At 52.3% G+C, this 25,846-nt stretch overlaps 9 protein-coding genes across 9 annotated transcripts, besides 1 other annotated feature; 2 read left to right on the top strand and 7 right to left on the bottom strand.

Moving 5' to 3' along the window:
• Positions 1-1,145: 1,145 nt before the first annotated feature.
• Positions 1,146-4,112, bottom strand: NFIA_033560 (basic helix-loop-helix domain-containing protein; the record flags this gene model as incomplete). Its single annotated transcript, XM_001265686.1, has 1 exon — positions 1,146-4,112. The coding sequence occupies one exon, from the start codon at positions 4,110-4,112 to the stop codon at positions 1,146-1,148; it is 2,967 nt and encodes a 988-aa protein (XP_001265687.1).
• Positions 4,113-5,261: 1,149 nt separating this feature from the next.
• On the bottom strand, positions 5,262-7,361 carry NFIA_033550 (putative serine peptidase; the record flags this gene model as incomplete). The annotated part of the gene is made up of 10 exons (XM_001265685.1): positions 5,262-5,490; positions 5,547-5,744; positions 5,798-5,957; positions 6,009-6,114; positions 6,176-6,263; positions 6,323-6,495; positions 6,547-6,669; positions 6,732-6,886; positions 6,946-7,063; positions 7,134-7,361. 10 exons carry the CDS (start codon positions 7,359-7,361, stop codon positions 5,262-5,264), a joined length of 1,578 nt encoding a protein of 525 aa, XP_001265686.1.
• A 1,240-nt stretch (positions 7,362-8,601) lies between these two features.
• On the bottom strand, positions 8,602-10,196 carry NFIA_033540 (glycoside hydrolase family 32 protein; the record flags this gene model as incomplete). Its single annotated transcript, XM_001265684.1, has 2 exons — positions 8,602-9,974; positions 10,025-10,196. 2 exons carry the CDS (start codon positions 10,194-10,196, stop codon positions 8,602-8,604), a joined length of 1,545 nt encoding a protein of 514 aa, XP_001265685.1.
• Positions 10,197-11,052: 856 nt separating this feature from the next.
• Positions 11,053-12,048, bottom strand: NFIA_033530 (dihydrodipicolinate synthase family protein; the record flags this gene model as incomplete). Its single annotated transcript, XM_001265683.1, has 1 exon — positions 11,053-12,048. The coding sequence occupies one exon, from the start codon at positions 12,046-12,048 to the stop codon at positions 11,053-11,055; it is 996 nt and encodes a 331-aa protein (XP_001265684.1).
• A 570-nt stretch (positions 12,049-12,618) lies between these two features.
• Positions 12,619-14,119, bottom strand: NFIA_033520 (putative GTP cyclohydrolase II; the record flags this gene model as incomplete). Its single annotated transcript, XM_001265682.1, has 4 exons — positions 12,619-12,624; positions 12,672-12,953; positions 13,003-13,959; positions 14,021-14,119. The coding sequence occupies 4 exons, from the start codon at positions 14,117-14,119 to the stop codon at positions 12,619-12,621; spliced, it is 1,344 nt and encodes a 447-aa protein (XP_001265683.1).
• A 613-nt stretch (positions 14,120-14,732) lies between these two features.
• On the bottom strand, positions 14,733-16,503 carry dbp5 (ATP-dependent RNA helicase DBP5; the record flags this gene model as incomplete). The annotated part of the gene is made up of 6 exons (XM_001265681.1): positions 14,733-15,014; positions 15,072-15,272; positions 15,329-15,566; positions 15,623-16,120; positions 16,186-16,348; positions 16,416-16,503. The coding sequence occupies 6 exons, from the start codon at positions 16,501-16,503 to the stop codon at positions 14,733-14,735; spliced, it is 1,470 nt and encodes a 489-aa protein (XP_001265682.1).
• A 798-nt stretch (positions 16,504-17,301) lies between these two features.
• NFIA_033500 (putative actin polymerization protein Bzz1) lies at positions 17,302-19,802 on the top strand (the record flags this gene model as incomplete). The annotated part of the gene is made up of 6 exons (XM_001265680.1): positions 17,302-17,346; positions 17,405-17,431; positions 17,504-18,031; positions 18,087-18,167; positions 18,221-19,358; positions 19,408-19,802. The coding sequence occupies 6 exons, from the start codon at positions 17,302-17,304 to the stop codon at positions 19,800-19,802; spliced, it is 2,214 nt and encodes a 737-aa protein (XP_001265681.1).
• A 1,961-nt stretch (positions 19,803-21,763) lies between these two features.
• Positions 21,764-22,768, top strand: NFIA_033490 (putative Cu-dependent DNA-binding protein; the record flags this gene model as incomplete). The annotated part of the gene is made up of 3 exons (XM_001265679.1): positions 21,764-21,839; positions 21,904-22,018; positions 22,072-22,768. 3 exons carry the CDS (start codon positions 21,764-21,766, stop codon positions 22,766-22,768), a joined length of 888 nt encoding a protein of 295 aa, XP_001265680.1.
• A 7-nt stretch (positions 22,769-22,775) lies between these two features.
• Positions 22,776-22,813: a microsatellite.
• A 246-nt stretch (positions 22,814-23,059) lies between these two features.
• Positions 23,060-25,743, bottom strand: NFIA_033480 (putative cellobiose dehydrogenase; the record flags this gene model as incomplete). Its single annotated transcript, XM_001265678.1, has 2 exons — positions 23,060-23,500; positions 23,560-25,743. The coding sequence occupies 2 exons, from the start codon at positions 25,741-25,743 to the stop codon at positions 23,060-23,062; spliced, it is 2,625 nt and encodes an 874-aa protein (XP_001265679.1).
• Between the last annotated feature and the right edge of the window lie 103 nt (positions 25,744-25,846).

The raw sequence follows: 25,846 nt of genomic DNA, 5'->3' as shown, positions 1-25,846 counted from the left end.
CAACGAGCCAATATTGCAACGTTGCTGATTCAGGATCGTATGAAAAGGCCTAGACAACACGCAACGCGCGCTTAGATAGAGAGTGAATCTCCAGGCTGGAGTCGAAGAGCCAACAAGACTTCTTGTTCTGAGGTCGATGATGTCGGTAGGCGAGCGTGGATACCACCGTAGTCTCGAGATCAAACTATAAATATACAGCGCGGATGGGCGACCCGAATGCCACGTCAGGGAAGAGCAAAGACTTCATCACGATTGATAGCCATTATCGATAAAACATTATCAGAACGCCCTAAACTATCGTAATTTAGCAGTTGGATGAATCCAAGAGAACATAACTTGATCGATAGCACACGAAGAGTGTGATAGTTGAGCCTGACTGCCGTCGAGTGTCGCTAGGTAGTATCACCTTTAGTTAGTCATCAGGTAGAAAAGAACCACTCATGATATCACCGAACCATAGACCTTAGGGAGTACAGCCGCCATGATCACTGGCGCAGGGGTTTACCCGACTTCCAAGGCATCCAGAGCCATGGCCCTAGATGCGCGTGCGTGAAAAGTCAAGTCCCCATACTGAAGTTCTCTATTGGCGATCGTAAACTCCCTCGTAACTCACTAGAGGATCTTTTCGAAATGAGATAAAATAATACTATCTAGGGTTATTTGGGGAATACGCGTCGCGAATAGCTTCATGCGTAAGTCCAGTCCCATGAGATGCTGGAGTAGAGTCTGATTCTTCAATGACGCAAATTTCATGTCATACAAGATAAGGTGTGAAGACTGGGCAGCCACGAGCGCCCCTTCCCGATCCATGTAACCCTGCCACATTACATCTGAGATCCATATACATAAATAAACAGGAAATGAGGATTATTCATAAGTATCATGCATTTGGAGGCACATCTTGGTTAACATGACAGAGACCTGAGAGAAGACCTTTCAGAAAAGACCCACCGAGAGAGAAACGCCTTGTATATGGAAATTTTTCTATCCAGGGATATTACGGAAGAAGAATGCAAAGCCGAAAAGAAGGGATCGGCTCCAGTGTTGCGTGGTAGATGCATGAGCCTCAATCCAGACCAGATGCTTTGCCAGGTTGACTGCTCTGCTCGCCAGCTTCCAAGCTTCTGGCGGTAGCATCATCATCACTACGACTTATCGGAGAGCAGTGGATTGTCAGAGGCTTCTTCACTGTCGCCAGCGAAACGTCTCTTGGCGTCAATGGCCTGCTTGGCTTTAGATTTCTCCTCCTGGACACAGGAATAGTCGGCCACATGCACTCCAGCTGTCTGACACAATGACGTGCATTCAGTTTCAATCACTTTGACAAGGTTTGACGTGAAGCCGTAGAAAGCCGGGTTATAAGCATTGCGAGCCCAGTAGATAAGCTCGGAAGCAACACGGCCCAAGTTGGGCATCGGATGAGGGATGATATTATTGTTGCGACGCGAAGCGCCGTCTTCATCATCATCTTCAGATGATGACAACATGTCCGATGCCTTGGACATCGGGGAGGGTGGCGCCGACGAATCTGACGAAGCAAGGTAGTCGATGTCTGACGCCAAGATATGGAGAAGATGATATACCGCAGCAAATTCGAGGAGAGTAAGCTCGACTGGGTCAAGGGGCAGGCGATTAAACCAATGGATCGCTTTTTGTACTGTGAACGCTGCTGGTAGAGAGGTATCGCCAGTTGCTCGAGCCTTGAAGATCGCCGCGATCATGGCGCATCGGACGGCCGTTGAGATCTCTTCGCGCACGGATATTGGTAAAGAAGAGTCGAGAAAGTTAGAAGCTTGGTTTTGTTTGTTCTTGCCTTTGTCCTTCGGCAGTGCGGCAAGAACGCTTCCGATGTTGGCCACGCGGTCCCGTTCAAAAAAGACGGCCTTCATGACCAGCGCGCGCGTATGGGCTGCAGATGGCTGGGGCGCTACATCAAGAGCGAGCTTGATCTTGGATTTGAAAACATCGCGGCTCTTCTTCGCGTCGGGCCCACCAGAGCTCGCCTCGAAATACCTGAGAAGCGCCCTTTGAAGCAAGTGACTTGACCACCACGCAGCAAGAGCATCCAGAGAGGATTGAATCGCGGGGTCCTCCTCGACGACATCCAGCAGCGCTTCGTCATCGTCGGTTCCTTCTTGCGTTGGACGATTCCAAGTTAGATTCGCTGCTCTCTGGATGATGGTATCAATCATGACGTCGTCACAATCAATCTTCAACAAGGTGGCCAAATGGCTCGGCAAGGCATCCGGATGATTCTTGGGTAATGCGGCGTTCATCTTGCGCGCGAGATCCCATTGATACCTGGCCAGACTGCGGGCAACATCATTCGATACGTTGAATGTCCACGAACCGGGCTCACCGACCCGCCACATCAGAATGCGGCAGTGAAGAGCTTTCAGCATCATCCTCATCGGGCTTCGAGGGAGTGTTCCTGCTGCAAATATCGTAAGGACCAGACGGCTTTTGCTGATTTCTGCATCGCCGCCCGCCAATTGCGCATCGATTGCGATATCCCAAGTTTTCACGCGCCCTTTCTCATCTTCTTCGGTGACGCCAGTGGCCAAAGAATACAGTTTCCATCCTAGTAGACACCGCAAAACGTATTCAAAACATCGAGATGTAACAACGTACCACTCGTGGAAGAACCTATGGCGTGGTACACCGACTCGTTGAATGCTGGTAAGCCAGGCTTGTCGTCTGAAGTTGCATGACGAAAGTGTAACATCAGAAGCGACTTTGGAGGCGGAGTATTGCCGCCTCGGATCTGAATTGAACAGATAGACGAAGACAATGAAAGCGCTACCAACGACAAGAATTGCAAGCAGTAGAAAGTGGGAAATTGCGCGCGCGTGCCAGGACGACCAGAAGTACTGAAACGCTGCGCTTGAGTAAACCTCTGACGGCAGCTGAACTCTATTCAACAGGTTCAAAGGTACTGCCAGCAGCCCCTTTGCCGTTGATTCTGTTTTCTTTTCTGTGCCTAGGCCTTCAAGTACCATGAGCCCGGCGAGGGCGCCCAGCATGTACTTATTGGGAAGGTGCGAGCGCATACGTCCTCCGCCAGATTGAGACGAGTGACTGTCGGTCTTCTTATATTGGATGTACGATTGCGAGTAGGAGCTCTCATTTGAACCGGCAGCCCTCATACGTTTCCAAGCATCCGGAACTTTGATCAATCCTTCGGGAGGGTGTGAAGAAGTCGGAGAGTGATCACTCGGAACGTCCTCCGCGTGCGAGAACACACTCGGGGATGAGCTCGCCCCTGACTCTGTAGATACGGTACAGTCGCTGGGTGATGACACCGACGCCGCAGAGGTAACAATCTGATCAGCGGCCTTATCCAACTGACGTAATCGGATCTTCAACGCGGTATTCTCCTCCTCCAATCTCTTGTTACGAATCTCGAGATGGCGGATGTACTCTGTCGCTTTCGAGAGGATGGACGCTTTGTTAAGTTTGCTGGCTGAGGTGACACCATCATCGTCATCATCGCCGGAGTTGCCGTTTGCCTGCTTGTAGGAGGCCCGTAGACTGGGCACACTGTCTCTTAGCTCAGCAATTTTCTCGTTCAGATTGGCTCTGTATCTCTTCTCGATGACATTATGCGCTCGTTTCTTTGATGGCGCCTGTTTAGCTTTGAACATGCTTGTCATCGCAGATCCATCGTCATCGCTTCCAGTCTTGCGTTTGCGGCTCGCACCAATCGACGAGAGGGGAGAGTTAGAGTGGACTGACAGTGGCCCCTCACCAACATGATCTGGCTGAGGGGATACATTGTTATTCAGATCTCCGCCCGGGAAAGATCCAAGCGAAGGGCTCTTGAAATCTAGAGATATATCAGGTGAGAAGTCTTTGTGCATCGCATCAGGTGCCTCCCGTCCGGAAGAGGCACTTGGCGATATAAAAGCAAGGTCAAATGGGGAGCTAGGCGAAGCATTTGCAGTTTCTGGAAATGCTTGCTCGTCATCCCATCTCATCCACTGTGTCCAGTCCTGACTGGCATCGTCCGTACGTGTTTGGTCAACTGACATGGAGTTTCCTTGAGATATTCTCCTCGTAGACTCGAGAGGCGAGAACAACTGGAAATCCCCACCAATGCCGGGGGTGGACATCGTGTTTCACTGCTGGTCTTCGACCATCAGATGTACAGAGAATAGTCTTGTACTATATTGAAGACAAGATTGTTAACAATGATAGCTATAGATGAATATCTTGATAAGACTGCATACCTGTCAAGACCTGAGACGGAAGGGGTCAAAAAGCCGGCTAACTGCGGGTTTAAGTTCAAACGATGATTGATGATCGCCCAATTCGAACACGCTAATCAGGAGACTAAAACTCGATTGTGGAGTCAAACCTGAATGTTGGTGCAGGTTGCAAAAATATGGCTAAATTGCAATGATAAAAGCCATACATTTCATACTGGAATAGGTGCAGAGCGTGAAGGCAAGAAGCTGGCTGAACACTCTCCTGAGACGTATATGGTCAAGTCATGTGAGGTAGACCTAACTCAACACTGTAAGGGGCCGAGGCTAGCGTTCGATGAGGATCTTATCGTCGCGTTGGGCTGTTGGTTGAGAGGAAGCCTGATCACCGCGACTTGGATCCAGCCTTCCACATGCAACCCCACAGGTCCAGGTCTGTATTGATATCAAATTTCAAGTTCTTCCCTCCTGCATGACTCCTGCAAAGCAAGCCACCTGAGCAACTCAACAGTAACGAAGGCGAATACGTTGAGCAGTAGTAAGCAGCTGTCTCGAAACAATCTCCTTGAGCAACAATGTACCTAAGGAAACGAATCGCTGCCTGTGCCTGAGCCTTGGGGCAACATGGGAATCTCGGCCGTGGCTCGGCGGAGCACATCGTATGATCGCGGGAAGAAGCGATTCCGGCAAACCGACAGGTACGTTTTTGTATTACAGCAGATAAACAATATTCGGCTGTGTTTGTTTTGTTTGACACCTCAATTGCTGTATGACGCTGTAATGTTACCTGCCCTCTTCTCTAAGGACCTTGACCAATCGCTGTCGAAGTCGTTGCATCTTCTTACATCATCGCAATCACTGCTATAAATAGCCAGGTCTATTGAACTATCCTTAGAGTATCTGTATCTGACTCCATTGGAACAGTATCAACTTGGAGATAATGTGCAGAGTCAAGGCATTGACACCGTCAGAATATCGCACATATGTACAGGACGTGCTTGAGGCCACGGACAGGGCCTGTCACCAACCTGAAGTCCATCAACAATCGCAGGCATATCAAGGCTTCCTATATTTGGGATACTCCGCGACCCAAGCCTTGATTTGCGCCACTTCTTCATCAATCACCTCTTGAACGCCGGCATTCGCCTCCCCATAGGCCAGCCATTGATCTGAGCAATGGAATCCACCCGGAATTACATGTACTGGCGCTTGTTCTGTGGACTGAAGGGGTCCTCCGGGTCTCATTTTGGATGAAACTGAGGCGTCCCTCCAGGGATCGAATTGACTGTAGAAGTGGGTTAATGTTAGCTTTGGTCAAATCTTTTCGGTTAGACAACGAACCCATTTGTCCAGATCAGACGTGTTGTGTTGGTCAAGTCCCAGCCCTTGGTCCACTTATTCACGTCTTTAGCGGTCTTGCCTTTGGCGCTACCGAACGTATAGCCGTTGACTTCTGGGAAGTACCCGTGGCATTGTCGTTGCCAGTACTCCGCCGAGACGATTCTGGAGACAATGGTGAACTCATCTTTGGGTGCACCACTACAATCACAGGGATTAGCAGGCTACCGGCTGCCATGGGATTGGTACCATACTCTTGCCAGTAGAAGAGAGGTTCATTGCATAAGAACCAGGTCCACTGCTTATTGAAGGTATTGTTGACGGCCGTGTCGGTGTACATGGGGCTGTCAGGCTCGTATGAGTCGTAGCAGTCAACTGCGTATTTGTCGGTCCAATATTTGTATTTGGCGCAGGCTATTCTTGTCAGTCTCTGAGGGGCCTCGAGTACGTATCCAGGGGACTTACACCCAGGCAAGTACGTTGAATTGAACCACGACGCATAGCCTTGCAGTGCTTTCTCCAGACCGACGCCTTCTGGTCCAGGAACGGACTTTGCCCCCGGCGTGACATTCTAATACCGCGTGAGACTATCATTCGCACAGTCGGAGCCTCGAGTTGGAAAAGGGCCTCACCTCCACCGCATCGCAAAACTTGTAAAAACGGGAGTACCCCGAAACGAAATTCATATCCTGCCAAAGCCATGGTCCGTTCGTAATTGCTCTGAGACCCATTAGCACCAAGGCATGATCCACCTTTCAAAGAAGGCGAACACAACATACGCTGCAAAATCGTCAAAATGCTTGAGAGCTCCCAACCCGAACATCTCTTTGATTTCCTGCTGGCGCTCGATATCCCCTGACGCATAGACGTGGTCAATATACTCCACCACGCGATTGACATCTTTGCTGCAGTTCTTGGGCATCCCCTCGACAACGGGGACGAAATATTGCCACTACGTAGGTTAGAATGCGTTTTGTTCAGGAACATCTTTACCATCACGTACGAAGTCATAGATGGCCTGCACAGGCGCACTCGATGCATGGTACGCCCAGAATGTCCCTGGAGCAATTGATGCGGTCCACGCGGCAAGGGCACCACTGTAGGATCCCCCAGTCATCACCCATGGCTTTCATGGAAGATCAGTCAGCATGCGGATTGCGTGGTGGTCCATTCTGAGCCTCTACTCACCGCATTATCAGCGTTGCTGCTGTGATGCTCGTCGAACGGAAGATTCACGGTCTTTGCAAAGTGAACAAGGTCCGCAATCGACTGCTCCAGAGTCAGGTACTGGAGCGTCTCGGCGGTCAAATTGGGATATGGTGATGAGGCTCCCCAGTAGCGATCTGGGGACTCGATGAGCACTTGCGAAGGCTTTCAATCATTGACGATCAGAAAAACTCACGCTCAAGCAGGATAACCGCGCCCCCGATCTCTTCAGCAAAGCGTCCAACAATCGTCTTGTTGGTCAGGAATCCGTCGTAGTCCGCAGCGTCCGATTCACCCGGTGTAAACAAAACTACCTTTTCCCACAGTCAGCGACACACCACAAGCACTAGCCACCAACCGCAACACCGAACGGGAAATACGCACAGGAGAGCCAGGACCAGCCCAATATTCCGGATTATACCAGTATCTCTGGGAAAATGTCCCCAGACCAGGGTTATTATGATCAATATACTGATCGAAGGTCGCGTTTCCAGAGCGCAAGGCAACTTTCGCTTTCAGCGCAGGGATCAAAGGTGCCCTGGGCATGAGGGCAGACGCCAACCCAAAGAGACAAGACGCAGCAAGCGTCAGCGAAGCAGCAGCAGTCCGCATCCTGAGAATCAACCTTCCGTAATCTGTATTCTCGGACTACAATCACAGAAAGAAATCGGAAACAAAAAAGAAAGAACAAGCCATTCTTATACCCAGTAACTGTCCCGCCTCGGCTCTATACTGCTTTAATCACCTAGTGAGTACAAGGTGAGGGGAAGCAAGCAAAGCATGCAGCTACTAACTACTCCAGACATCAAGGCGAGACACAGAAGTGCTAATTAATTGCATCTCGGCTAGTGCATGCAACCATTCTACATTGCAGGATTTGCTCTTAGCATTTAGCGCTGTTGGCATGTAATGTAACGACAAGCACTCCCCTTGCAGGGTTAGTGTTGATCCAATCGGTCAATTTAGATGACTTGGCAAGCATTGCGCTAGTTATCGCAGTGCAGACTGACCCCAGTTACAGCCCAAGGTCTCGAGAGTTCGATAAGGTCTTGTCTCTTCAGATATCTAAGCCCCTGGGAAAGTTGAGACCTTCATGTGGTTAAAAGTACTCCAGAGTACAGTGCTGGAAAACCTCAGTAAAGTCCTATTAAATCAACCACCAATTTACCACCGCATACTTGGCTCATTGGGTTAGGGAACAAGGTAAATATGGCAAATAAGGAATCTATCTCCCTTCAAGGAAGTAAAGCCATGTTTCTAAATGGTGTTATATAGCAGAAACCTTGACGAGTCCCTTCGAATCCTTCAGGATCTGAGACACTATGACCAGATTTCTCGGCAGTATCTAATTTGAGACCTTGCTCCAGTTTTCTAAGACCTTACTGACCTGCATGTCCGAGGCCGACTGGTCATTGATCCCTTGACACGTGTCGGGTTCCACTGATTTCTGCGCCGACAGAGTATTTACTGGGTCGATTTGATAAGTTGCTTCATAGGCATATTGTCAGTCAATCAGCAAGAATCCAGGTCATGGCTCAGAAAGGAAGATAGAATCATGCAAACAAACAACGGAGAATGGCATACAAGGAGCAGGCTACGGATACAGCATGCCGCCCCGCTTGGCGATCAACAAAACAAATAAGGTACCCCGGCGGAGGTCCGTGGTTGCGTGATAACGATAAGGGGATGTAACCCATTGACTAATCCAATTCAACAAACTTCTGCTTCGGCACGCGGGCACAACTAGTTGCATTCATTACTTAAGAGTAAGAGAGTTTAGACTCGTGATTCACATATACACCATTGCAAACGAGAGCAAACTCCCAAACGCGACTCCAACGATTCCTGCTGTCTACCAGCCGCTCTCCAAGCCCCAGGCCTTAGCACGGAAAGAAGTCTTCTTGCTCAGATCGCTGCCAGAAACGGTCAGGGTATCCAGCGGATGGGTTGGGTAGAAACTCATCGTTCCGGTTTGAACGCCCTCAGCGAGGGAGACCTCGAGCAGGGAGCGGTCAATGACACCGGAGAAGGTGAATTTGCCGTGGTCGTAGGACTTGACGGTCGTGTTGAAGACGGGCCAGTAGCCGGTGCTGTTGGCCTGAGTGAACAGATGGGTTCCCGCACGGTTGATCCAGAAGAAGCCGTTGTCCAATCTGAGACCGCCATCGACGTACTCGCCCGAGGTTGACGAGGTGAAGTTGAAGTAGACCTGGCCCGTTGCGCCAGATGAGGGGATACCGTTGATCTTGACGTCGAAGGAGACAGCATTGGATTTGACGTTTTTGAAGTCGAAGGTCACATCACCGTTCCGCGAGCGCTTGCCCTTGAGTTGCTTCCCGCGGACGGAGTCCAAGTCGTCGAATGGTTCGTTGGTGACGACCCAGGAGCCGTCGACCTTGGTCAGGGTGTGCACTTTGGGCAGCGACATGGAGCTTCTCCAGCCTTCGAGAGGGCCGGTGGGCACCTGCTGGGTGTAGTTCCAGTTGCTGGCCCAGCCGATGGAGAGCGGGGGCTCGTCCTCGGGGATGCCCGAGTACCACTGAGAGGCGTAGTTGTCCTTGGCGAAGTCAAAGAGGGTCTCGCGGGTGGTTTCCGAAGTGAAATGGGTTCCATTGAACGTTCCAACGACATAGTAGGTTCCCGAACCCCCGAGTGGCGCTCCAGGGTTGACGGAAATGAAAAGCACCCACTTGGTGGGGTCCTCTGAGTCGCCGTAGTCGTCGACTGAGAACTTGACGAGGTTGGGGCATTCAAATTGCGTTCCTGGCAAACCTGACTGGGTGAAGTTGGAGGCATGCGTCCATTCCTTGAGATTAGGCGAAGTGTAGAACCCAATGACGCGATCATCCGCATACGCAATGGTCATGACCCATTTCTGCGTCTCAGGATGCCATACCACCTGCGGGTCACGGAACTGGCTGGAGCCAATGTCGAGGACCGGGTTGTTCTCATACTTGGTGAAAGTGTATCCGCCGTCACGCGAGTACGCGATGTCTTGCGTCTGCAGCGTCGCAGTGGCCAGCGTGTAGATGGCCACCACACCGTCGTCCTGGTCAGGGAAGAATCCCGAGGTGTTGTTGCTGTCCACCACAGCCGAGCCGGAAAAGATCCACTCGCCCGGCTTGCTAGGGGAGATGGCAATGGGGTGGTTGGTCCAGTGGTACAAATCCTTGCTGGTTGCGTGGCCCCAGTGCTGATTACCTGCAACAATCTGGGAAGGATTGTCTGCGACGCATTAGCACAGGTACATATCTATAGCGGTCAATTGGGCTTACATTGGTAATACAGGTGATAAACCTCTCTCTTGTGATCATAGAAAAGTCCATTGGGGTCATTCATGAACTGAGAGGGAGGGGAGAAGTGAACCTGAGGCCGCAGAGGCCCGGAATAGTTGGCTGTTTGGGCCGCTGCAATTGCAGCAGAGAAGAGAATGAGAGGGGCACGCATTTTGCTTGTCTGATTGAAAGAATGATGCTTGACATTCCTCACTGGAAGTAGGAGGAGGTTGAGGGGTATTTATATCCCACCGTCCCCAGCAGGGGTCTGAACTCCAGATTGTTAGTAAAAGCCGCAAAGACCCCAGACGGGGTACTCCAGTCCACATGGTCAACGTGCTAGGCAGGATCAAATTAGATGCAATCGAGAAACATACCGAAGCTAGAATGGGTCCCCGGGATACGGCTCGGAGAATTGCACAGAAGCTTCCCCAATTCTTCGGCTTTGTGCCGACCAGTAGCCGATTTACTGTGCGACTCTTCAGATATAGCTAGATAATTTCCAGACGAGTTATATACTGTTTGCACCAGTCAATCAATGCAGTCAATTCAAGCCAAATCCAAGAATCTAGCACTTGAATTGAAGAGGATACTGCAGACCTGCAGTGAGTCTCTTACCAAAAATATTTTGCCGTCAACCCCGGCCCGAGAGTGACGTCGATGAGGTTGCAATCAGCTTGGCGAGCTAAAATATCAGAATTCGGGATCTCGTCGGCGAAACCTCGTAGACACTTGCACTGACCCTGCAATTTGTGTTCGGCAAGTCAAAAAGGTATTCTTTCATCTAAGCTTGATCTCTTGGCCCCCGCAGTCCCGGGCTGTTTTCGGATTTCGGAGGCGCGTCGGAGAAATTTCCCCACAGTAAAGCAAAATAACTCCTTGGGGACTGACGCTATTGAGATTCTAGAGAGGTCCTAGGCGCGGTAGTTTCTTGGTCCTTCGATGGTATTTGCTCATCTACCGGCAATTCAAGAAAAAAAAAACTCAAGATGGTGACCCTGGCCGGAGTATCGTCGTAGTAATCGCAACTATATACTTCTCTCAATCTCCGCCACCTCCGCCATCACCTCCCGCACCATCTGCTTCACCCCTTCGCTCGGCTCCTCATACGGCGTCCGAGGCCTGAGCTTCTCCTCTGCCCCCTCAATCCCCGCCAGAGACGCACTAAACACCGCCGTGGCATACTTGGTCGCAGCAATCCCACTCTTACACGGACTCTCTGCCAGCGCCGCCTTCCGCTGCAACGCCATCGCCTCATCCACCTTCCCAGCCCTGTACAGCTCATAAACCCTTGCCGCCGTCCGCGGAAACACATTCGCAAACGCCGCAATGCACCCCGCCGACCCAACACTCAACCCCGCGAGCAGGAAATCCGACTGCCCCCCATAAACCGCAAACTCGTCCTGCGAGAACGTCGCCGCCAACCGCGTGATCTTCCCCACAGACGCACAGGTGAGCTTGACACCGACCACGTTCGACACGCCGCTCGGGCTCGCTGCCGCCGACTCGCGCACGATCGCTGTCATCGTCTCAGAGTCAATGTCAACCCCATTGCACACGCCGGGGAAATTGTAGATGATAACCGGCAACGGAGCCCGCGCCGCTACATCCGCGAAAAACCGCTTCACGACGCTCATGGTCGTCGCCTTGCCGAAGTAGGCAGGCGGGAGCACGAGGAGGTAGTTCGCACCCGCGGCCGCCGCGTCGGCTGCTAGCTCCAGCGTCTGCTTGGTGGAGTGGGCGCCGACGCCGGCCATGAGGGGGTAGTCTGGGCCGACGGCCTCGCGGGCGGCGGCGATGAGCTGGGCGCGCTCTTCGCGGGTGAGGAGGAAGGCTTCGGAGTTTGTGCCGAGGATGACGAGGCCCGCGAGGCCGGTTTTGGCAAGGTAGGCGTAGTATTTCTTTTGGGATTCGAGGTCGAGGGTGTCGGTGGTGTGGTCGAAGAAGGTTACGGCGGGACACCAGACGCCTGGTTTGGGGACGTGGGGTTGGGGTGAGACTGTGGGGGGTTGTGAGGAGCCCATGGTAGAGTTGCGGTCTGCCTGTTGGAGCGTAGATCAAGGGAAATTCAAGTTGAGAATATAGTTCGTAGTGACAGAAGAGTGGCAGAGCAGGGGTTTTATACTCGGTATAGCTATAGGTGTATATGATCTACAGAAACGAGCGGGGAAATCGGGAAAAGAATCCGTGTCGGATAGCATCCCGAAGTACCTCTCTAGGAAATAATAGAATATATGATAACATGCATATTATGATCATAGATTGTCCTATCAGGAGTAACGGAAGGATGAAACGATCTACAATGCGCTCTCAAGGCTTTAATTGGCAGCTGGCCTGATATTTTGTAAGATAGCCAGTTACAGCTAATAGCTTGACAGACTGAAGGTCCTCTGCGATACTTCACAGGAAAGCTACATGACCTTAATCACTTGCAAATCCCTTACTATCTGGTGATTCTGCTAGTACTAAACCCTTTCCTAAACACCTAAACCCCATGTTAATGGGGATACCCGAAAAGGTCCAATCCATATCAAACTGATCGTATCATTCTTCAAGACAAGGTTGAGCTTGTGAAAAGACGAATATATAGCAGGTTAATGCTTGACAGAGTTAGTAAGACCTCGTCCACAGAAAGAGCTCTACTTACCGTGACATCCTCCCATTTCTCCCAGCCGCGTCCCCTTACCGCCGCCAGTTCTTCCATTGTATACTGTTTACCTGTCGTGAAGTAGCCGGCATTGATCTTTGCATCAATCTCAACGCGCGAGTCGCTAGGTATCAATTCCTCCGGGATCGGCACGCGCTCGAGGATCTTGATTCCCGACTGGACGATGGCGTCGTGCTTCATGTTCGACATGGACAACATGCGGTCGATCTTCTTGATCCCAAGCCAATGAAGGATGTCGGGCATGAGGGCTTGAAAGCGCATCTATACGATCATTAGTACCAACCCGATCTTCTAGAATGGTGTAACTCACATCTCGCACTCCAGCAATGTTCTCTGTCCGAGTAAAATATTTGTCGGCCGTGTCACCACCCCGCTTGCGAGCATTGTACACAAGATACTTCACCACTTCACCCAGAGCACGGCCTTCCTTCCGGAAATATATAACAACCCCGCTGCCCCCGTTCTGAGCTTCGCGAATTGCTTCCCGAATACCGAACGCCAGATACGGCCGGCACGTGCAAATATCCGACTGGAAGACGTCACTTCCATTACATTCATCATGAATCCGCAGCGCCAGCTTCACATTCTCATCAGACACACGCTCCGGCGGGCCAAAGATGTAGACAGTCAACCCTCCAATAGGAGGAAGGAAAACCTTCAAATCAGGCCGGGTGATCAACTCCGGATAGCTGCCACCCGTATGCTCAAACAAGGTCCGCCGCAGCGTCCCCTCATCAACCCCAAACCGCTCCGCAACACCAGGCAAATACCAGACCGGCTCAACCGCGACCTTAGTAACGCGCACCTCCCCCGAAGAATCCACAACAATCGACCCATCAACATCCAACTGCCCATTCTTCACGGCCTCCCCAATCTCCGCCAGTTTCATATTCGCCCGCGTAATAGCCATCGTTGGCCGGATATCCCAGCCAGCCTCCAGCTCCTCCCGGAACTGGTCGACGACATCATGCCCATACGGGTCCATGGAGACGATCTTCGTCTTGTCCGCCCACGAAGGCTGCCAGGGGAAGTTGAACGTGGGCTCACTATTCCGGAAGTCCGGGCGGAAGTTCACGTCCAGGTCTCCTGCCGCGATCGCCAGCGCGTTGTAGATGCTGTAGCTGCCGCCGTGGGCGCCCATGGCGTTCCGTCGCTTGAGCATCCCCGCACCGCGGGTGACGATGACCGGACCGCGGGATTTGGCATCGGGTGCGCCCCATACCAGGGGGACAGGATCTACGCCGCTTTGGCCGGGGTAGGTGGTCAACTGGGGGAGATTTTAGTTCAAACGGCGTTGTTCCAGATTGCATGGCTGTGTTGGTACGTACCACAATGTGCTTGCTGTAACCAGTTGACGGGAACGTAGGGGATGTAGGGGACTGGGTGCTCGGAGCATCTGGCATGGTCGCTGTGGTTGTGTCCCCCATGTTGTAAGTCAGTGTAGAGATGAGACGATAGAGACAGATGAAGATAATGTTTTTGGAAGAGCAGAGTCAAGAGATGGCGAGAGAAGAAGGAATAGGGCGAGTGTTGTCCTCCTGCATCTGCATGTGACTTGTTATCTCATCAGGTTCTCTCCGCACCTTATCATCAGGCATCCCGGCAGATACCCCTCTTTTCCATTCTTTTCCAGACAGGTTGCTTCTCACCGCTAGACTCATGGATATTTCTTCATATCTGTACAATGAGTTGGTCTAATAGCCAATTGCCCGGGAACAAGTCCGACAGTCCGTAACTTGCGACCGGTAATCCAGAAGCCTGACATATCCTTATCAGCTACTACGAAGGATCGGAGATATCCGACCCCACAGTTCCGCTATGACGGCATCGCTGACCATGGTGCCTCATATACGGACCAAAAGCTACGGAGTAGATATATCTCAACAAGACGACAAAGGTTGACAGGTCAATGGTATCTATTATTCTCCCTCCACCTGTTGTAGGCATCAAAGTTTGCTCTCATCACTGTGTACACGTAAAACATAGCCAAAGGCTTTTATTCGTCGGACAATAGACAGCGCCGGAGCAAGCCGTCCTCCTCTATTCCTTCCCACCGGCGAATTTTGGGTTGGCGCGCGAGTTCTTGATGGTCTTCTTAATAATATCCTCCACCTCATCCCAGTCCTTGGTATCAACGCGCTGAATCTCACAGTTAAAGTATGTCTGAATCTGGTTGAGCATTTCCCATTCCTCGCGGTTCGACACAAACGAGATAGAGACACCGACACGACCGAAACGACCCGTACGACCGATACGGTGCAAATAAGTCTGGAAATCTGCCTGTCGTCCAGGTACGCTGGGCTGATGGAGTTCTGGGATATCCTAGACGGGGGTTAGACATGTAACACACAATAATCGTGTTCCGAAGCGAGAACTTACATAGTTGATAACCATAGAGACAGTGGAAACGTCAATTCCTCTGGCAAGAACATTGGTCGCGATCAAGACCTTGGCTTCGCCTCTGCGGAACTGATCGATGATTGCGTCTCGCACTGAGGGATCCCTCTCACCAGTCAATGATACAACAGTGTGTCCTTCAGCCGTCATTCGCTTCTCGATTTCTTGAGCTGCTGCACGAGTCTGGAGGGTGATCAGCATCAAGTCGTTCATGGACGTGGCGCAGTGGGTCTACTAACCTGGACGAAAATAATGGACGATCCGACTGTAAGCAGTCCATAAAGTTGAACAAGGGTTTTGTACTTGTCCTCTCCATCCGCACAGTCAAGGTAGAGCTGCTTGATTCCCTCAACAGTCAATTCTTCGTGCTGAAGTGTAATCTCGTTCGCATTAGGTGCAAATTTCGACGCATATTGATGAACGTGTTCTGGGAAAGTGGCTGAAAATAGGACGACCTGAATATCCCGCGGCAGAAGACTAGGGAAGTCAGCTAGGACGGCGATAGTAGATCCAGAGTATGACTGTTAACTTACGCTTTAACACGGATGCACTGATCGCCGAGACCTTGCTGGTCGAGCATGTTGTCCGCCTCGTCAAGAACGAGCACCTTGAGCTTGTTGGGAATAAAGGTACGCCTCTTAATCATGTCCCCTACGGTTCCAGGAGTGCCAACGACAATAGAGCACTCCAGTCTTTTAGGACGGCTGTCTCTATCGGTCGGGACAGCTGCGCCAATGATGAGTCCATCAACGAATTGACCCATGACTTGGACGACGCCGAGAATCTGACGGGCAAGCTCTCGCGTAGGGGCCAAAATCAATGCCTGAGGGGTCTTCTGCATTTGCTCCGTCGACAGGTCGACACGACTCAAAGCGTTCAGAACGAAAGCGGCTGTCTTTCCGGTGCCGGACTGGGATTGGCCGACCAAGTTCTTGGGAGGGTTGTTCAACAGTAGGGGCAAGGCGCGTTCTTGGATCTTCGAAGGCTTGCGGAAGTTCATGTTCGACAGCCCTTTCAGAATTCGAGGGTCGCTGTTGGGTCGCAAAGAGATTAGTTACGAGTACCACTACAGTCACAGGAAACCATGCGCCCTTACAGTCCAAGGTCCTCAAAGTTCTTGACAGAGTAGAGTGGATTGTTGGGGTCGGCTTGTAGATCGCTGAGCTTGACTTCAACGTTGTACTCCGGCTCGTGGAGGTCGGAGCCACCAAGTTGCGCGGGAGCGCCATCTGTCTGATCGGCTGCGGGCGCAGGTGTTTCTGCTTTCAACAGATTAGTCGTATGTTCGACCTGATCCGCCGAAGGGGGATGATATGGCGCTCGTACCGGAAGTGTTTGATTCATCGGGTTTCGTGATGCGATCGGCGAGAGAACCGCCCGTTGGGGCGGCTTCGACTGGCTGTTCTGAGGCCATAATAGGCGACTTCAAGAGAAATTAAAGAGACTAGAGACGAAAAGGTGGTCCAGCAGTTTCGAAGCTGTGAGCAGGCGGGCAACACCCAAGGCTCTTTGGAGAGAGGCAAACAGCGGGGTAAATGAAAGATAGACGAGAGTAAGGATAGAATCAGATAAAGGAGGGACTTTATCACCGTGCAAGGACCAAGAGCCGAAATCGCACTGAGACCGATGCGAATGGCAAGATGATAGCAATTCTAGCTCAAATCCCCAAGGTATCAAGCTGTGACTGCGCTTCAGGGAGCACAATAATGACGGTAGAAAAACCCAGCCAGGCGATAACGTGTAATGACACTTTCCTTCTTTGGGAAATCTCCTGACTAGCGCTGAATGGAAGGCGGTGAGAGGAGACTACGTAGTGGTACCTGATGGTACAGAATGGTAACTTCAGTGCCAGGGCAACTGGGGTTTTTGACGCCAACATGGCCTGAGACCGCTGTTTTGGTATTGTCACAGCCTTCTCAGCCCAATGAGCCCATGAGCCATCAGCCATCATCCCCGCTTCCGCAATGCCCGCACCAACGCCGGAGTTAACATGAGATGACAATACCCTTTTGGTCGCTTCTTATCAGACATTACCTATTTTTATTAGCCTCAGCGACTTGTGACACCTTACTGGCTGCATCAAGCCGCCAAGGGACGTCAGCACGTGGGGGATTGTGGCTTCTCTTTCACGAACGGTCAAACGTGGCCGCCTAGTACACGCTTTCTGACACTGTGTCTTATGCGCCGGGATACATCAGAAGCCCTCTAAAGGATGGCAACTGCGGACGTTGCTCCTCATTTTGGAGCGGAGCTAAAGGTAAGATTTACCATCGGCGCACTTGAGAATGGCTATCTAATACTTGCTGTTGATATAGGACGCATTTAAACCAGTGAACAATTGGGTACGTACCGAAGTCGCTCCCCCGCATTTTGTCCGCAAGACCAAGAACAACGGTTTTAAACGTCACACATAGGTGTCGAATGGGATACAATGGCTCGACGAGATACAACAATTTTATCGCGAGCGGAGCGCGATCGAGAAGGAATACGCCGCCAAACTCACTACCCTCTGTCGGAAATACTACGATCGCAAGGCGAAGAAAATCAGCAGCCTGAGCGTTGGAGACAATCCTTCAATGACCCCGGGCTCCCTTGAAAGCGCTTCTCTTACCACCTGGACGACGCAATTGACCGCTGTCGAATCGCATGCCGCGGAACGGGACAAGTTCGCCTCGGAGTTGGTCGCGCAAGTGGCGGAGCCTCTCAAGCAAGCAGCGGCGCAGTACGAAGAACTTAGGAAATGCCATGTGGACTTTCATGCGAAGCTGGAGAAGGAGAGAGACTCATCTTACAGTGAGCTGAAGAAGGCAAAGGGGAAATATGATGGGGCATGCCAGGAGGTTGAGGCGCGCAGAAAGAAGATGGAAAGTTCGTTGGACCATGGAAAGTCGAAGGCGCAAGCTGCCTATCAGCAGCAGATTTTGGAAATGAACAATATCAAGGTGAGCCTGCCGTTCTTTCAAGCGCGAGCCAACCAGTCTTGCTAATGTGTCGAAGAACATGTACCTCATCAGCATAAACATGACCAACAAGATGAAGGAGAAATATTTTCATGAATATGTGCCAGAGCTTCTTGATGTGAGTAGACGCCTTCAGGTTACGGAGGAATGGATTACTCACTGGTCGCATAGGGATTGCAAGACCTGAATGAGACCCGGGTGACAAAACTCAACTCGGTATGGTCACTCGCAGCTCAGTTAGAGAAAGCTTCTCTCTCTAAGAGTATGGACCACATGTCACATCTACTGAACGAGATTCCTCGAAACGTACCGCACCTTGACTCACTCATGTTTCTTCGTCATAACGTCACCCAAGTGCAGGAACCACCCAACATGGTATTCGAACCCAGTCCTATCTGGCATGATGACGAGTCGATGATTACAGATGAGACAGCCAAAGTGTTTCTACGCAACCTACTCAGCAAGGGCAAGACGCAAGTCCGGGATTTGCGAGTCGAGTCCGACCAGAAGCGACGGGAAGTTGACAACGCCAAGCGTGTACGAGAAAATGTTCGGCAAGGGAAAGACAACCGGAACGAAGTGGAGGTTGTCCGGTCCATATTTTTCTTGCAGGAGGCGCTCCATGAAACAGACCGGAAACGCCTGGCTGCAGAGGTTGAAACGTCGACCATCATGTCGGTGGTCGGCGATTTGTCTCTAGGGGCCAAGAATCACAATTTCAAGTCACAGACATTCAAGATCCCAACCAACTGCGATCTTTGCGGGGAGCGCATTTGGGGTCTGTCAGCCAAAGGCTTTGATTGTCGGGACTGCGGGTACACATGCCACAGCAAATGTCAGATGAAGGTACCCGCGGAATGTCCTGGCGAGCAGACCAAAGAGGAGAAGAAGAAGCTCAAGGTAGAGCGACAAGAGCAAGCCGGTGCCATGCCAGCGCTCGATATTACACCATCGAACGGAACGTCGGCTGCGCCATCACTCACTCGGCAAAATACGATGAACTCTTTGAGCTCCGGGTATGCGGCGAGCACAAACCGATCATTGTCAAATGTTACTAGCCAGCCAGCCAGTGCAACAGAGCCTGCTGCGCCAGCTGAGACTAAACCCGCCGTTGCCGCTCCGAAGAGAAATCGGATTCTCGCACCACCTCCGGCACAGTATGTTAGCGCTCCAGCGCCAAGTGAGTCACCATCCGCTCCCGCGAAATCAGGTGAGCCTCGTGGAAAGATGTTGTACCCGTATCAAGCTGGAGGGGCGGACGAAATCACTGTGCAGGAAGGGGACGACGTGGATATTGTTGAACCTGATGGTAAGTTTGCCGTTGGCATGCGGGAACTCGCCCTAACTGAGGTTTCTAGATGGCTCCGGATGGATGCGCGTTCGCACTGGATCGCGGGAAGGCCTCGTTCCAGCCTCATACGTGGAAGTGGTACCGACAACATCGCCTGCGCCCACAGCCAGTCCCGGATTCACGGATCGACCGGGCTCCACGTACTCGAACTCGTCTGCCTCGTTAGCTGGCAGTATGGCGCCCAAGCGGGTTGGGCCTGCAGTCGCCCCTCGACGAGGGGCAAAGAAATTGCAATACGTCGAAGCGCTGTATGACTACGAAGCGCGCAGCGATATGGAATGGAGCATGGCGGAAGGCGACCGGTTCGTGCTGGTCAACCGGGACAGCGGAGATGGATGGGCCGACGTCGAACGGGGAGGGGTCACCAAAAGTGTACCTGCAAACTATATACAGGAAGTTTAGATGTGGCATCGTGCGGTTTTAAGCTTATTGTTAGGCGGTTGGCTTCATTGTGACCATTATTTATCTATAGCTTTGCATTGGTGGCATCAGCAGCGAATGGATACCTATGAAATTGACTACGCATCGTGTCGTCGTACTTTAGTTTTGACTCACCTTTGCAACTCACTTTGCAATTGGATCGCAATAGTATGCGCAACAGAGTCTCCTAGGAGGATCGGTCTCATGATCTCCAAGAATGACCAGGGGTGAATCCGCCAGCTGTCATCAAAGAATGGACCTTCCTTTCAGAGCAAGCGCCGTCGCAATTCAAAGTACTGTGCACAAGCCACGCAGAAGATACCTTAATTTCAGCCGCCGTTTCCCCTCAAAATTCTATTGGAGGCTAAAACTGCATGATGCGATCGTTCTAAGGCACGTATCTAGAGTGTGCCGAGAAGAGTGGTGTTGGTCAGTGTACATGGACGTAGGGGGTATGCTACCGAAGTTGGCTATGCAGGCTGTGACATGGCAGATAGACTTTGTTAACCGGTAGAATTGTGTTCTTTCTTTTGACCTTCTGTATGATATTCTCCGGTCAAAACCATTAATGAAACCTACTATACCACGAAACCACTACGGGGCAGATAGAGTATACAACAAGAGCCTACAAGGCTCGAACTATATGTGAAAATCGCGCAGAAAATTAGTCGAGCCACGATCGTATCATCAGGGGGAAATACCTCATAGTAAATCACATACATGATACAAGACCAACCATGGAAATCGGCGGCAAATTAGACTGCGCCACGGACCTCTATTTGGCTTGTGCTGAAGCTATTGTTTAGTGCTGCTGCCGGCGGGTATGCAGTGCTCAGCCACCTCCATCAAGCGAGTTGATCTACACATTCATATGATTTTGATTACGAGCGGAGAGGAAAGATAGTATTCCGATTGATAATGAATTGGAAATGATATTATTCGGTTATATTGTAGTTAGTCAATATCGTATGTCATTGATCTCAGGCAGATTGATGCTCAGGGTGTGATCTATTCTGTACACTGTAGATACTCTGTGTCTGTAAATGTGTGTCTCCAGCCTTATAGTGACCCGAGCGTCTCAGTCAAGCTCTAATTGTCTTGTCCTCGTCTTAATTTTTCTTCTTTAGCGGACCATGTTGTTTGTCATTAATATTATTATCATTATTGCAAGACCTTGAGGATCCGTAACACCAGGCAGCAAGATTGGTTTACTTTAGGAAGAGGGGCGGTCTGAAAAAGAGTCTTGACTCTTAAGCACCGAATGTATGAGGGAATTTGCTGGACCACCAGTTTTAATCAATGCTAGGACGAATCTGGCATCTCCCTGGTATTTCCCACTTGCACTGCCAAAGGATGAACTGATATTGCCAGCTTACACCTGCTAGCATCTCCCGTCTCTCTGCTTTGCTGCTTTGGGGGATAGCTGGGAGAAACTGGAAACACCCCTAGCCCTGGGTTTCATATGCGGGAGCCGAGGGTCGAAAATCCCTCATCGCTAGTCTCGATTCATCGGTTTCCGTCTTTTGTCTTTGAGAATATCCAACAGCGGTAGTAGTGACTCTCTATACACAAGAAGGATCCATCCAGAGGAAATTTCCTCAGAGGATCCTCCTCCTTTCATGTCAGCCCCCAAAGTGTCGAATATTTCTCCATCCGCACCAATCACATCCTCTTGGATTCAATGATATCGTAAAAATTGGTCTCCATCACCTACCCAAGTGGGAATTCGCTTTACCTGCAGCCACGACAGCCCGTGGCTGCAAGACAAGACGATCTCCGGACACCTGAGGCAGGCAGCTCCAGCTCCAGCTCCAGCTCTATTCCCTTTTAATCCTCCCCAACACTGCCTATGATGCATTGTCTCATCTCCTCTCCGCCAGTCCACGTATAAATTCCTCCTCCTCGTCCCTCACCATGGCTTCTTTCTTCCATACCATCAAGGGATGCTCATTGACGGTGAAAAGTGGGCTTGTGAAGCTTGCGTCCGCGGCCACCGTGTGACAACCTGTAAACACAATGGTACCTATTCCTCCATCCTCTCCTGGCCTCCTCCAATTTCAGTCAGACTCATAATGAATTCCAGATCGACCATTGATCCGCATCGCCAGAAAGGGTCGCCCCTTTTCGACCTGCTCTGTATGCAACTGCACCCCATGCCAAGCTCCAGAGGAGCACACCAAACTCAGACGTGAGGCAGAGTCCAAGTCTCAATCTTCAAAAGTAGATGTCACCAGACAAGAGGGGGGAGAAGCACCGTCTTGATTTTGCATTTTCTTTGGAATTTGTCATTGCCCATGCAATACCTTCTCAGGCAGTCGTTCGCTGATATGGTCCTTTCTCCGGTTCGGTTTCTCCAGAAATCTTCCGGTAGACCCTGCCGTCCAAACAGCGCCTTCCAACCCATCGCGCCCCGTCCTTCGCTTGACTCTGCCACCCCGGCCGCCAGCCACGCTGCGATCTCACCACCGCTCGCAGGTCCCCCCAGCGCAGCGGGCGCCGTCCCCGCACGACCGGGGCTTTCTCCGCGTCCCCGCAGCTCGACAGACACAGACACCCAGATGCGTATGAGCCAGAGTCCCGGATACACATCCGGCGACGCCCACGCACAGCGGCATCCTCATCCCCATCCTGGTGCGCGATCAACCGCACCAGCACTCCCAGTCCCACTCCCAGTATTCACCACCGCGCCCCCACCCTCGCACTTCCCGCTAACCTGCGGCTCGTTCGCGACTCCCGCCCTCGCGTCCGTGGCTGATATCCCCGTCTCGATGGCGGTGATGCACGGCGACGCGCACGGCGCCGGGTTCCTGTTCGCGGATGGCAACGGGTACGCAGGCGACGGGGTCTTCTCGCTGGACGATCTGGATGTGGGCGTGGGCGTGGGCGGGGGTGCGATGATGCAGCCCGAATGGGGGGATCAGTTTTGGCTGGGGGATGATTCTGTGTGATCTGATCTGATGATGAGCTGATGATGATGATTACGATGTGATGATTTTCTTTTTCTTTTGGTTCTGGGGGATGGGGTTCGTGTTTATACTATACTGGTTCTTGGCCGTGGGATAACAGGACCATGACTGTGACCATGAGCATGAGAATGAGCGTTATTCTTGTTAATGAGAATAGATTGTGGATTGAGTGAGTTGCACTAGATACAACATAAATATAGTCGGATTATATTCAAGTTATATATCTAATACATCGGTTGACTGCACTGCAGCATACTGGTTCTTCCTCGGAGACTACGCAAACGTAGGCAAAACAGTAACGGTCGTAGTAGCAGTCACAAGAACATGCTTGGTGACGGTAACCACATCCACAGACGTCACCCACTCCGTGACGGTCGCCACACCACCAGCACCCTCGGCCTTGGGCGTCGTAGAAACAGGGGCAGCTTCGGTTTCGGTTTCGGTAGTCGCCGCAGCGGAAGTCACGACTCCACCCCCGACAGGGGTCTCCTGACCACCGGTAGGAACAGGAACAGGAACCGCACTAGCACTCTCGGTGCTGGACACGGAAGCAATAGCAGTGTTCTGGCTTGGCGCGGAAACAGCAACACTAGAAGAGCCGGGGCCGCTGCCCTGCGCAAGGATGCGTGCGACGGCAGCCTCAGCGGCGATCATAACGATGGCCTGGGTGTTGCCCGTTGGCAGGTCGGGATGGATACTCGCGTCGACGATGTACTATCTTGTCAGTATACTGCAGTAGACTTGGTAAGATGCAGGGGAAAGAAGGGACCTACCAAGTTATGGGTGCCGTAGACCTTGGCGTTGGTATCCACGACGGAGGTGCCATTGCTGCGGCCGTCATCGGTGCCCATCTTGGCTGTGCCGACGAAGTGGTCGCCGCTGGTCATTTTGGCGAGGATATCCGCCGCAGAGGCGTACTCCTGGACGGTATAAGAAGCCTTCTTGAGATCGTCAAGGAGCTCCTGCAGGAACGATGTAAGGGCCTCCTTGTCCTCGGCTGTTTGCAGCAAGGGGTCGGTTTCGATGGTAGTGGAGCCGGCGGCGTTGATGCCCAGCACGCCGGAGGAGGTGGCGCCGTGGGTGAGGTACAGTTTCATGGTGATGATGCCGTCGCCGCCGGGGCTGCAGGAGGCCTGGAAGAAGCGGGTGACGCCGTCGGAGGCGACGTTCGAGGTCCAGAATTGAAGGCGATGGCCGCCCTGGGTGAGGATGCCGGAACCGCTAGCGTACATGCGCTGCGCGAGGGAGTTGGCGGCGGGGATGACGCTGGAGGTGTTGAAGGCAGTAAAGTTGGCGCCGGTGTTGACTTTGACGGTGAACATGGGGTGGTCCTTCAGGTTGTGGCCCACTGGGAGGTTGATCCAGTCCTTCTCAGCGGGTAGGGTGATTCCAGTGCTGCCGCTCTGGACGGTCTTGATCTGCTTGGCTGGGCCGATGCCAGAGTTGAAGAGGATGCGAGGTGTGGATAGAGCACCGGCAGCGAGGATGACCTTGCCGCCAGGACGGATCCGGATGAGCTCAATGCCGCCCGAGGAGTTCTGAACCTCGACGCCGGTGACATGCCCGCCAGTGCGGATCAGACGGCGGACTGTGGTCTGCAGGCGGAGAGTGAAGTTGTCCTTGTTCTGCACCAAAGGGAGGTAGGAGCGCACAGGACCAGCCCGGATGCCATTGGCGACCGACCAAGACGGGTAGCTGAACGCCTTGTGCTTCTCGTTGGGCTGCTTGTGCTGGTCAACAGACTTCCATCCGAGACCGCTCAAAAAGGAAGACAGCACGGTGTACATGCCCTGGTCATATCGGCGGCCGTCAGCGGACGGAAGCAGACTTCCCGGGTTTCTCTCGTAGAAGCGGGCAGCGGCACTCTTGACATCTTGCCACTTCCAGCCCGCAGGCCACTTGTCGTCAAAGTCCGCTTCCTGGGGGTAAATCAGGGCCATTGCATTGACGATGGTGCCGCCTCCCAGAACACATCCAGCCATGCCGGGTGTGTCTTCGCACAGGTAGTCCCCAACGACACCCAGGCTGGTGAGTGCCTGGTTCAGGGCGGGGATATCGACGGGCGCCAGGGTCTTGTTCCATGCAAGAGCGTCAGAGGCACCCATCTCAACAGTCGGAGCAACTCCTCGCTCGATCAGCAGAACGCGCTTGTTCGCCTCGGCCAGGCGTTCCGCAGCCACAATACCAGCCGCACCACCTCCCACAACGATGTAGTCGTATGTGGAGTTTGAAACCGTCGGGGTCACGCTAGCGACAGGGCTGCGACTAGGGGCCGCGGTGACCGACGCAGACGCTGAAGGAGTGCTGGAGGGCGATCCGCCGGTCGACTTGGCCATGGCAGCCCAGGTGGAGTACTTGGAGGACTTGGCCTGGCCGAGGAGCATCTCAAAACTACCGAAGCCTGCGGCATGGTATGTCAGAGCCGAAGAGGCCGAGGCAGGAGTGGTAGGGCTGGTCTTGCTGAGGGCCCAGCCAAGGAAGTACGTTTCATCGGTGGCGTCGAATGTCGCTGGTTGTCCGAGGATGCAGCCACTGCAAAGGAACGTATAAGTGAGATGAGTGCTGTTGACAGAAGTGCCATCGGGGATCTCGGTGAGACTGGCGTCTCCGCTGTACACGTCCGGGTTGGCGTAGTTGGTTGTCTTGCGCAGACTCGAGACAACCGAGTTACCATTCGGCCAGGCCGCGATCAAAAGAGTCGAGGTCATGGAGCCACCCAGACTGACACCGCCCCATCCTTTCGAGCTGTCCAGCGGCACCACCAGTTGACCGACAAAGTCGGTTTTTACGGTCTCCGGGAGGGCCAGACCGAAGCAGAATCCGGTATCCGCATCGCACCATCTCTGAAAGTCGATCCCGGATGCCGAGTCACTGTAGGCGGAGGAGTTGTAGTTCGCCGCAAAGGCGCCGAGCGTCGAGCTCAAGGCTACCAAGCCACCGAAAAGAAAGGAACGCATCTTATATTCGGTCGATCAGAACGCGAAAGAAAGCAAGGCCGCAAGCAACCAGCGTATGCTAAGACAAAATCTGACAATGAATGAAAGGAACGGGATAGCCGAC

Source organism: Aspergillus fischeri, genomic scaffold, assembly GCF_000149645.3.
Source record: "Aspergillus fischeri NRRL 181 1099437636247 genomic scaffold, whole genome shotgun sequence".
In the NCBI taxonomy this organism is placed as follows: domain Eukaryota; kingdom Fungi; phylum Ascomycota; class Eurotiomycetes; order Eurotiales; family Aspergillaceae; genus Aspergillus; species Aspergillus fischeri.
Note: the sequence above shows the minus strand (reverse complement) of the source record. Positions and strands in the feature narration are given on the sequence as shown.